Source organism: Diospyros lotus, chromosome 7, assembly GCF_014633365.1.
Source record: "Diospyros lotus cultivar Yz01 chromosome 7, ASM1463336v1, whole genome shotgun sequence".
In the NCBI taxonomy this organism is placed as follows: Eukaryota; Viridiplantae; Streptophyta; class Magnoliopsida; order Ericales; family Ebenaceae; genus Diospyros; species Diospyros lotus.
Window position 1 is genome coordinate 27,842,583 of NC_068344.1, and position 11,466 is coordinate 27,854,048.

General features: G+C 36.7%; 1 protein-coding gene across 1 annotated transcript in view; it reads left to right on the forward strand.

The window, feature by feature from the left end:
- Positions 1-9,389, forward strand: part of LOC127805645 (probable 3-hydroxyisobutyryl-CoA hydrolase 3) — a 34,910-nt gene extending 25,521 nt beyond the window's left edge. The window contains exons 3-13 of the mRNA XM_052342395.1: positions 5,709-5,772; positions 6,769-6,848; positions 6,999-7,082; positions 7,323-7,407; positions 7,547-7,632; positions 7,911-8,041; positions 8,147-8,207; positions 8,360-8,461; positions 8,591-8,692; positions 8,783-8,824; positions 9,249-9,389. Coding sequence (XP_052198355.1) covers positions 5,709-5,772; positions 6,769-6,848; positions 6,999-7,082; positions 7,323-7,407; positions 7,547-7,632; positions 7,911-8,041; positions 8,147-8,207; positions 8,360-8,461; positions 8,591-8,692; positions 8,783-8,824; positions 9,249-9,389 — 978 coding nt within the window. The remainder of the gene's footprint in view (positions 1-5,708; positions 5,773-6,768; positions 6,849-6,998; positions 7,083-7,322; positions 7,408-7,546; positions 7,633-7,910; positions 8,042-8,146; positions 8,208-8,359; positions 8,462-8,590; positions 8,693-8,782; positions 8,825-9,248) is intronic.
- Positions 9,390-11,466: the final 2,077 nt, after the last annotated feature.

The window sequence follows — 11,466 nt, forward strand, 5'->3', positions numbered from 1 at the left end:
AATCGATGTGACTCTCAAAGACGGGATAAGAACCCTAGCAGCGTGACGACACTACTGGTTCGGTGTTCGCAGTGACAGATCTGGACCTAGGGACCCACGTGCAGATGGTTGATGGATGGCTTGCGATAAGGTACGGGAAGCCCGTCAATCGAAGCATCGTAGCAAACTGCCTGGGAGACGATTAGATGCTGAAGATCTGGGACAGCCCAGTATGGTCTGTACCTTGTAAGGGTCTAAGTCCCAATGGTCTAGGAGTGAGGTGTACCACTAGCTGTGATTGATCGAGGCCAGAGAATCAACCCGAAATGAAATGGATTGAGTATGGACTGAGTGTCCTATTTAAAGAATTGTATCGGGGTACACAGTCATCTTGGGAGTAGGCGAACAGTGCGAGGCTCGAGGAATAGAATACCTCGGTATCTAGTATAGCAATGGGATCATGAGTGGTTATGTGCCAATAGTTAACTGGATCTAAAGATCGAAATGCGAGAGTCAGTGAATTCGGGTAATACAACATGGCTAGTTCAAGGCCTCGACGATGAGTAGTAAAGTAGCAATCTCGGTTCAAAGTAGAGTTCGGGTACCGAAAAATGAAAGAGTTGCTTGATAAGTCATATCGACCCTAAAGGAATGATAAGGAGACATAGTCAACGGAGGTTGTGACTACGGTTTGGTGTGTCAAATAGACCTGTGGAATTAGGTAAAGTTGTCGGTAGTCAACCCGAAGAGGAGAACTCATAACCGTTATGATAAAAGGTGGATTGGGAACCATAATTATAAGGAAATAGAATTCACGGAAGGTGATTGGAACTAGATATCGCGGTCTTATTCAAGATTTTCAGAGACAAATCAGTTTGAGACTCTTGAGGAATTTCTTGAAAAAAAAAATGATTGAGGATCTAAGGATTCATGAGGAAACTTTAAAGCTATCAGGAGAAATTTGACAAGAATTGGAGTACCGTAGGTGATGAAAGTACCTCCTTACCCTAGCTAGCATTATAGTTACAGATTGTTGTTTTAAAGATTGTGAAAATCTTGAACGTGATTAAGATAATCAAGTAATAACGGATGTGCCAGGATAACGGGTCATAGTAGGAAAAGCTGCAGGCCTAAATCGATTAGAAATTCGAGATTTTTGAGTTTGGAGAATAGAACTCGTATGACTAAACGGTTAGTCTAGATAGCCCTGATGGGAAAAACGGGAGATATGTAGCTAGATAATCACTAAAGTGATGTCAACAAATAAGGAGCCTGTCAACATGTGGTACGGGCACTTGTGGTCAATGAAATCCGTGAGAAAATTTAGGAAGTGAGAAAAATACCAGAATGTGCTCTCGGAAGATTTATCGGGATTATTTCTTAATGATAAAATTGCCAATAATAGCTTAAGGTTATTAGATGCTTAACTATAATGGCTTGATTGAGGACGTAAATTATCGAGCTTTGAAAGAGGTGATAATTAAGAGCCGATATCTTTACCTCAAATTTGATGAATTATAAACAGCTGCAAGAGGCTAGGATAATTACGATTGATGTGCGGTTAAGGAATAAGGCATTTTGAAAATCAGCAATAGAGTCATGATTTGATGATTTGACCAAGTACCGTCTGCATTAAAGACACTTTAGTGATTGTGTTTATCGAGGATGTATTAGTGTACTTCTTAGATAGGGAGACGCATGGGAAACATTGAGAATAATGATAGGGAACGTCGCGATAGGTGTTGAGACTGAGACTTGCTTGCTAGGTCATGAGCCAATCAAGAAAGAAATAATGAGAGCATGAGGCTCTGTGTCGAGAACGTGAAGTCAAGGTCGAGGATTGGAAGTTCCGAAAAGTAAGATATCCCAGTAGGTTTCCAGGAGACGAGCCAAATATTTTGAGTAGAGGTTGCTTCAAGCAAAGGTCGGTTGCTCTAAAAAGGATCGAGTATATTTAGAGTCAATTGATATGAAATGTTATCACTCGAGAATTAATTCAAGAAATTAGAGGATCAAATGGTTAAATTGATGATATAGAATGTTATTTGAGGATCAATTTGAATAGTGCAATGAATTATCTAAGCTATGAATAGGTATTAGCTTGTCGACCAAGTAACAAAGGAGCAAACGATGCAAGGATATTAGTATTGCTAGACTTGGAAGACAACGTTAGATTTCGGTCGATATTAAAGATTAAGTTACGAAAGGAAGTTTTGGAGACATATAGAATCTATTAATAAGATTTCTTGAGAAAATAGTTATATGATTAGAAGATGATTGTAGTCAATTGGTAGAAACATGCGGTTATATCAAGTAATGAATACCTATGAGAATGAGGAAACAACAATTTATAAATAACCTCGAATAGATTAGCACAAGTAAAGATTTAGCAAATGACTAAGTTTGAAATAACTTAAGGTAAGACATAGCTAGTTTCGAGGATCTGTGATAAACGAGATGATATGGTAGGACCACTGACTTGTTATGGCAGACTGGAAGCCTATGAAACAACCTCGTGATGACAAGATATGTGATGTTTGAGGATTTAAGGACGCATGATGACATAAAAATATTTCTTTGAGGATCAATTTGATAAAAGTTAAGATGTATCGAGATCAGGGACTTCTGTGCTAAGGTTGGAAGATTATCAAAGCATGATTAATTAGTTCAGGATAGATGACATCGAGGAAATCAGAATTAGAGAAGTGTCGATTGGATAACAAATTGAAAATTGATGATGTGGATATGAGAGTGCAGGATCATTACGATGATAGGTGTACCGCCTTAGATAGGAGTTCAGGTTAGGACTCGTGGCTAAGGACCGAGTTATGCGGTTAAAATTTGAAAGGTATACATGGTCGACAAGTGAACTTGTCTACTGGTTGATGAACATGGTCAACTTAAGGGTTCAGATTTTGATATGTGCATTGGTATTCACGAGTTTCGAGTGGGATCTTCTTTATTTGATCAATCAGGTGTTGATTCCGATGATGAAATTTTTAGATTTAAGATATGTAGCAAATTTCGAGGACGAAATTTTTGTAAGGAGGGGAGAATGTAATACCCCATGTTCGTATATAGTTGCCACGTAATTTCGATGAGTTTAGGATACTGAAAAATTGAATTAATAGCAGTTACAAGTACCGAATCAACTGTAGGGAGTGTCTTGGGGTAGAATTATCTAAGAAAAATGATATGGTTTCGATGAACGTTCCGAGATAGAATTTATGGTATCAAAAGAAATCTAATCGGGAATAATTTTCGGTACAGTTAAAATCTAGCTGCCATTTAGGCTGCAAAATCGAATTGTTGCAGGAGGCTCCCGAAAAATTAGCGGAACCCTAGGGGGGCTCCGGTTTTTCGTAAGGATCAACCCTTCAGTGGTTTCGGGATGAAACAACAGCCCGGTGAGGACACTGGGATGAAATTGCCAATATCGAGTAATCTTGAATTATTAATTTTGTGTTTTCAGTATTTTAATGCCAAATAATTCAGTGTTCAAGGATATTATGGTAATTAGAGAATTATTTTAATAAATGTAGGGTTAAAATTGGGCATTTATATATATATATATTCATTTATTATAAAGTAATTTATATGTAATATATATATATATACAATATATGTATACACGCATGGTAGAGGCTCTGTAAAACGCAACCCACGCCTATGCAAATTTTGGAAGCCTTTACACGCAAACTCCATGACCGCCAAGATTTAAGGGAGATTTTTCACGCCAAGAAGATTTGCACGCAATGGGGTACGGCCAGTGAGGGGAAGGATTAACCGAGCGCCTATAAATAGGGAGCAATTGGAGAAGAAGAAGCACGGGAGCTTCGGCCAAGAGCTTCGGATAGAGGGGGGCCGAGTGATGCGAGAGAGAAGGAGGGATCGAGCTCGGGCTGGGCGTTCCGAGAGAGAGAGAGAGAGAGAGAGAGCGAGATGGAAGGAGGTGGGCCGAAGTCGGCCATGGCTGTTCGCGAAGCAAGCTCGAGCAAGGCAGCTGGAGCGATCGAAGGCATTGGTAGCAGGTCGAGGCAGCGACTATGGGTGCGGCGTCCGGCGAGGGCTAAGGCGAGCAACAGCACCGGTCAGCCATGGCCGACGCAAAGCTGCTGGGCGCGAAGCAGGTGCGGCCATGGCCGCGGGCAGCGGCTGTGACTGGCCGCGATGGCGGTGGTCGCACGGGTAGTGGCTCGCGGCGGAGGGCATGGCGAGAGCGGCAGCGGCGGTAGCTGGTGCGTTGCAGACGTTCGCGGGGAAGCAGGGGAGGGAAGAAGAAAGAAGAAGGAAGAAGAAGAAAGAGAAAAAGAAAAAGAAAAAAAAAAGGAAAATGATGGGAAAAAATCCTAAAAAATTCCAAAAAAAATAGGAAATTATGTTTCGGTGATATCCCAGAGATTTTGGTGAGAAAAACGGCCCGGGCACGCGTTTCAAGGATAGGGCACGCATATCGAGGAAATTCGAGATGCTAAGTTAAGGTGAGTAAAATTCCCTAGAAAATTTCAGAAATTCCAGAATATTATTTTATGAATTTTCGTAGTGAAATATTTGAGAAAATATTTTTAGAAATATTTAATCTAGATTTATTGAGAAAAAATAGGAAGAAATAGAGAGAAAATTATAGAAAATGCCAGTAATTATGGAAAAAATAGGTTTTAATGTTTATTTAAATAATTATGGTGATTAGGATACTTCGAGGCTGAAGTTGAAGAGACTCGTGCAAATTTTGAGGTTGGCATGCAAATCGAGGCAAGGCACGAATTTCGAAGTAGCCCGATAAGCTCTAGAAAGTAAGTGGTGCTTCCTCGAAAATGATTTCATCATATTGACATGTCCTGATATGTATCCATCACGTAGACTGCATACATGACTATGAGATGCATAAATACACGTTGATATCATCGATCACATGCATATGAGGCCGTAGGGGGTACGAACTGGCACCGCTGCCTTACCAAGGGTGCACCCATACACCCTGGCTTTGAAAGAGGTGGCCGCTAAAATGGTAGGTAGCATGAGGGGTGCAGTTGACACCTACGATGAAAGACATTGCATACACTCATGACATAGCATTATGTACCCTTACTTAGATGGTTCATCATCTAACTTGGGTTCGCCCCTGGAACATTCAACGTTCCAGTCGGGACTTGCAGAGATGATTCTGAGATTGGTGAGATGTAGTGACGCGAGACGTCGAGAGGCGAGTAAATGTACCATGTTGTAATATGAATAGTTTAAGAATTATGTACATTGCATTTATTTTCAGAAGCTTATGTAATAATTTTGTAATAAACACTATGTTCGGTTATTTATGTAATGCCATGAGCAGGTTCGGTTCAGCTTCCGCTTTGTATTTATTTCTAGTGTAGATATCTCGCACTAGATAAGGTCTTAGGGAATTTCGGGATAATGTAAAGAGAAAAAAAAAAAAAAAAAGACCAAATTTCCTAAGGCATAACACGCCCTGAAGGAGTGGGCTGTTACATGTGTGGATCTTGAATATTTATTTCGGCTTATGTGATTGTGTTCTCTAGAGTATGCCTTAGATTGTGTTTTGTACAAATATTTTGGTTCTATCTATATATATATATATATATCTCTTTTATTTAAAAAAATCAAAAGTATTGAAGAATCATTTAAAATATCTCTTAATTTATGACAATGTATACTAACAAAACCAGTTGGGTTTCTCGATTGCTGACTTAATCCCATATATATATATATAGGGAAATGGAAAAGCATTTTGTGCAGGTGGTGATGTCACAGCTGCAATCAATATGATAATTTCAGGTAATGCTGCTTATCTCTGGATCCTTGGATAATTAATATTCTCAATTTTTCATGGTGTCATGTAATAATTAATTAAGAAATATCTTAACGTGCACGAACTTGTTGTAAAATAATACACTTATGGAATAAATTCATCAGTTGGAAGTTATCCAACTCTCACATTTTCATATACCTTTTACTTTTATTGTGTAAATCTTGAAAATTTTTAAAGCACATCAGTACGCTCTAATTATAAGTAGCTTGGTCAACAATTACAGATAAAGATAAAGGAATTTTAGTTAAAACTTAAAGCATAGAAAAGAAGAACACCACACTTATTGAGTTTAATGGATTGTTTAAATACACAAGTCATCCTTATGTAATAATTTATTCAAATACTTCTTTAACTATAGGTGATAACTTATCACAAAAAAACTGCAGATAAGACTAATCAAATAATTCAAAATATAGCCTAAACTTTAGAAATTTTAAATTAATCTTTATTTGTTAAAATTTTTTTAACAAACCAGTTAAGAGATAGATTTGAACGCTATCTATTTGAACTTGTTTCAGCAACTTATCAGTTGTCGAGGCATTTTTTCACAACACTCCTCTTTGTATTGGCTGCTGAACACACTCTCAATCTCAATCTTAGCTATTCAAACTTAGCCTTAGGTAGAGCCTTGGCGAATAAATTAGCCCGTTGATGCTCTATTTTGCAATATAATAGCTTGACTTCACCTTTTTGCCGCACTTCTGAAAAAAAAGAATAATTTCATGTTGAAGTGCTATTAATACAAAATGTTTCAAATACAACTTATCACTTAAAAGCAACTGTTCACATAGATTTTCTAAATTTTGAAAAGTTTCAAGACTCGAATAATTAATACAAATTAAAAGAAAAGAAAAGAAAAGTAGAACGACTTGATTAAACAAATGGAATCAAATTAGATAGACTGCAATGTACTCATCCTCCTGTACTATGTATCATTAACCTAAATGAATGGAATCAATCAGGTCATTGGAGCTTTGGTGGACGGTTTTACAGGAGGCAATATGCTTTAGACTACTTATTGGCGACCTACAAGAAGCCTTTAGTAAGATATTTAATTTCCCTTCATTTTAGTATCATTTTTATGATTTAGTATTACCCTTTAAGGAATACTACTATTTCACATATTTGGCCATTTTCTTAATTTCTTCCATTCCCTCTCACTTGCTTAATGTTGTATACGTGCAATTGTTAGGTTGCACTCATAAATGGTATTGTTATGGGAGGAGGTGCCGGAATTTCGATGCATGCAACATTTCGACTTGTGACTGAGAAAACTGTACTTTTTTCTTCAACTTGTTATATATATATATATATATTTGTATTCAATATTGAACTTCTTAATTTGTTACCGTCTTGATGGTGTTAAAAATTGGATGGGTGAGAAGACTTGCTCACTATCAATGTAATGGGATGCATGGAAAGACTGCAGAAGAAGGAAATATATTGCAAACATGTATTACTAAACCCTACTTTTTGCAATAAGTTTGATGCTTCTTCATTATGAATACTTGCACAGGTATTCGCTATGCCGGAGGCCGCAATAGGACTTATTCCCGATGTTGGTGCATCTCACTTCTTGTCTAGGCTTCCAGGCTTTTTTGGTAATTCCAATGGTGTTTTTATCCATTTTAATTTTCACAACAGTCTAGTGATTTCTTGATACAATTTTTTTTTCATTTTTTTTAAGTTGGGTTTCATCCATTCTTGTCAATTCTTGTAATTATGGATTTGTATGAATAGGGGAATATCTAGGGCTGACAGGAGCTCGGCTGGACGGAAATGAGATGGTTACATGCGGCCTTGCAACTCATTTTGTGCATTCAAAGGTGCTTATATTCAGTACTAATTAATTTCTTTCATCTCATTAATGACTAGCAAGGAGAATTAAGTGCCCTTGTTAATGGGTATATACGAAGCTTCTTCCGTGCAAAATACATCTTCATAACAAGCATATATGATAATTATAAAATGTTCGTCTTTATGATATAAATTGGGTTTTACATGTTCTTATTATCAAGAAATAATGTATCCAATAGTCACCATATATCATGCAATTTACACACCTTATTGGAGATCATCGCCCTTGCTTTAAATTCTTCTGAAGGATCTTGCTTCACTGGAACATGCACTTGACGTGGAGGGTTCTTCGAAGGCACTAGATGTGCCAGCCATCTCCAATATTATCAACAAGTTTGGACAGAAAGTAAGCATAAAAAAGGACAGCCCATATAATAGGTAATTATATAATGAATTAGAAATCATTACTCCGTTAAGCTCTTGGTTGCATTTTTCTTTGTGGTTTCGGCTATAGACATTTAAAGAGGCAGAATGATGAAACAGGTTGGAAATTATCAACGATTGCTTCTGTAGAGAGACAGTCGAAGAAATAGTTTCAAAGCTGGTAAATCTGTCGGGAAATGACCCATTAAATTGTTTTATTTGCTTGAATCGCTTGCAGAAAATAAGCAGTACCTTCAAAATATTCACTAGTATATCGCAACTGAAAGTAATCTTAACAAAAAAAAAAAAAAAAATTATCTTCGTTTCTCTCAGGAGGGATACTTAGCTACAAACAATTCCGAGAAGTGGATCACTGGGGCAATAAAATTCATGAAGGCAGCCTCTCCTACAAGCCTTAAAGTTTTTCTCAAATCGGTAACAACAGTTTCTTTAATTAATTATAACTTTGTAGAACTCTCTTAATCTCATTTTCTTGTGAAGAATCCTTTTAATTAAGTTGGCCGGCAATCTTACAGTAGTAAGGTTTACTTTCAACCTTGACAGATCAGAAAAGGCAGGAAGCAAATACTTCCGCGGTGTCTTGTTCAGGAGTATAATGTTCTGTGCCACATGTTGCGAAGAACATTTCATGACGATGTCTTTGAGGTTACTTGCCATGACTTGCATAACCACTTCCACTACTACTTTGGAATTCATTAAAACTTCCATTCATTCTAAAACTAAATCTGACTGCAGGGTTCAAGAGCGATGCTAATAGATAAAGATAAAAGACCCAAGGTATATTTTTCTGCACCAACATATAATATCATTATTCTTACACTCATCCAAGTTATCCTTTATATTCGTTTTCACTCAATCCCAATTCAATATTAGCTTTTCCAAAGAAACAATACATTGGGGAGGAGGATTAGATAAAATGATGTTGGTTGTCCCATTTAGGAACCAATACATGTAGTGGATAAGTGGTCACGAATCTCTGTTCTTGTGAGAAATTGCCATGAATTGGTAGCCTTGTGAGGCCCGCTTTTCCTTTTGTATATATATTGGTTTGCACCCAAAACTGATGTTCTTTCGGCCTTCATGCATCATGGTCTGGTTAAAATTTAGCAAGAGCCAATACTGTCCTTAACTTATTTGTTACAAATAATCCTTGACTGAAAGTATCACAATGTTATTCTTCTTCTTTGTTTGTGTCAAACAGTGGAAGCCTTCAAAGCTGGAGTTAGTGAGTGAAGAAATGGTGGACGGATTTTTCGACAAAGTGGATGATGAAGAATGGGAGCCACTGCAACTTCCTCATAGATCCATCGCCGCATATACAACGCAAAATTCAAAACTTTAGCACTGATGATGAGTTATATATGGTGACAAGAAATATTTTCTGAACAATTACATAAACAAGTGCGTGCTAGTATCTGAATGAATGTTAGGAACCTATTATATAAGGGTACTTACTAGTATTCAAGCTGCAATGCTGTTGAAAGGATTTAAGATGAAGTTGCCAGAGAAAATATTGAAATCGTATTGTATTGTTGTTCTTATTTCTTGCATACAAAACTATGTATAAATTATATGATTATGGGTTATAAATATGAAAAGATTATATATTAAGAGGGCGTTTGTTAAAATAAGCAAGACAAGAGATATCAAGATAAGTTTGGAATGTATTCCGAATCAAGATATAAAATGATTAAGATAAAACTGAAAACATTCCAAGATTTCTATCAGAGTGTTTGTTAAATTTTTTGGAATCCACTGATAATTGTATTTTTTCTTTTTATGTGTTTGTTAATGCATATGATAAACACCAAGATAAGAGTTTTATTAAAATTAATATTTTATTATCTAAATTCATGTTCAAAAATAAATTTAAAAAGAGTTGAAAAGTAAAAATAATTATTGTTAGAATTACAATAATTGCTCCTAGATAATTAAAAATGGTCAAAACATATTTTCATAATAGGTAATAAAATATAAAATTAAATAAAATAATTTAAAAATTGGTGAAAGGAATTATATTAGTTTATAAAATATATATAGAGAGAGAAATTTAAATTTTAAAAATCAATGAAATAAATAATGTCATTTAAAATTTAAAAATTATCAAAACATATAACAATTTAAAAATGTATTAAATAATCAAGGTTGGCTGCTGGTAATCAAGGTTGAATGAATGAATGTTAATTATTTGCCATTCAGTTTCGGTTAGGTCGGTTTTTGTGTAGGTTCGGTTTGATTTTTTGAGTAGGCTTTCGATTTGGTTTTTGGTTCGGTTAGCTTAAATTCAGAATCGGTTAGTTCAGTTTTGGTTAATTCGGTTAGTGTAGATTTTCAGTTCGACTCTGTTCGATTATATGCTTAAGGTCGGTTTGGTTCGGTTAGTTAAAATCGGGCGGTTCAGTTCGGTTATAACCGAATGCACACCCCTAGTAGCCTGTGTATTTACGTTCTGCTACTTTGAATTCTAAACGTTTTGAGGAATGTTGATGTATATCCTTATGGATAATAAAGATGTAAGAATTGATCTATTATCAATGTTAAGATATCAGGTTTTGATCATTGCTTCCACATTCGATGTGTATAATGATTATCTTTCGAGATAAATGAATGGGAATTCTGGGACAGATTCAAGGAATGATACAGTTTATCATTAGTTTGAAAGAAAAAAATTATTGTCCCAGAATTGTCCCAAATTATAACATGCCCGGGAAAAATAGGCGTTATAGTTGGTATCAGATCTTAAGTTTATGGGAATCCTTAAGTGACTCGGATATAGTTGATATCAGAGTTAAACCCTATTCGGAAATTAGGGAATACCAATTTGGAGACTTAAGGGGGTCCGATATTGATAGACCCAATTAGTAGGAACCCCAAGCGAAGGTTTAGGAGAAAGAAATTAATGGTTCGTGTAAGCACCCCCGCCCGGATATCCCCAACCACCTGGACTACCCAAACGGGAGCGCCTACGAGAGTAGAAAAGTAATAAACACAGACAAAAACCACCCCGGCATGCACAGACAAAAATAAGAACAGCGGAAGCAAAGCTCAAGACATGCATGCACTACGGGTACCCCGCTAACACAGCGGTCACAAGATAAATAAATAAACACAACCTCCTATGCCGGCATACACGAGACTCGAGGAAAGACCTGGCACAATATGAAATGACAGAGTAAACTTTACTCAGACATCAGAGTTAATAGGGATTGACGGGACTGCCTGTACACCATACCGACTCGACCGCTAGACGCTGACTCCCTTGCTCGGACCCACGCTGGCACTACCTGGAATGATGGAAAACAAAGTGAGTCGAGAGACTCAGCAAGCATAAAGAAAAGAAAGGCTGAAGGCTGAACATAACCAGAAAAATCTCCCCAAAATAAACCCCCAGATACACACAAGTCATGAGACACTACAAT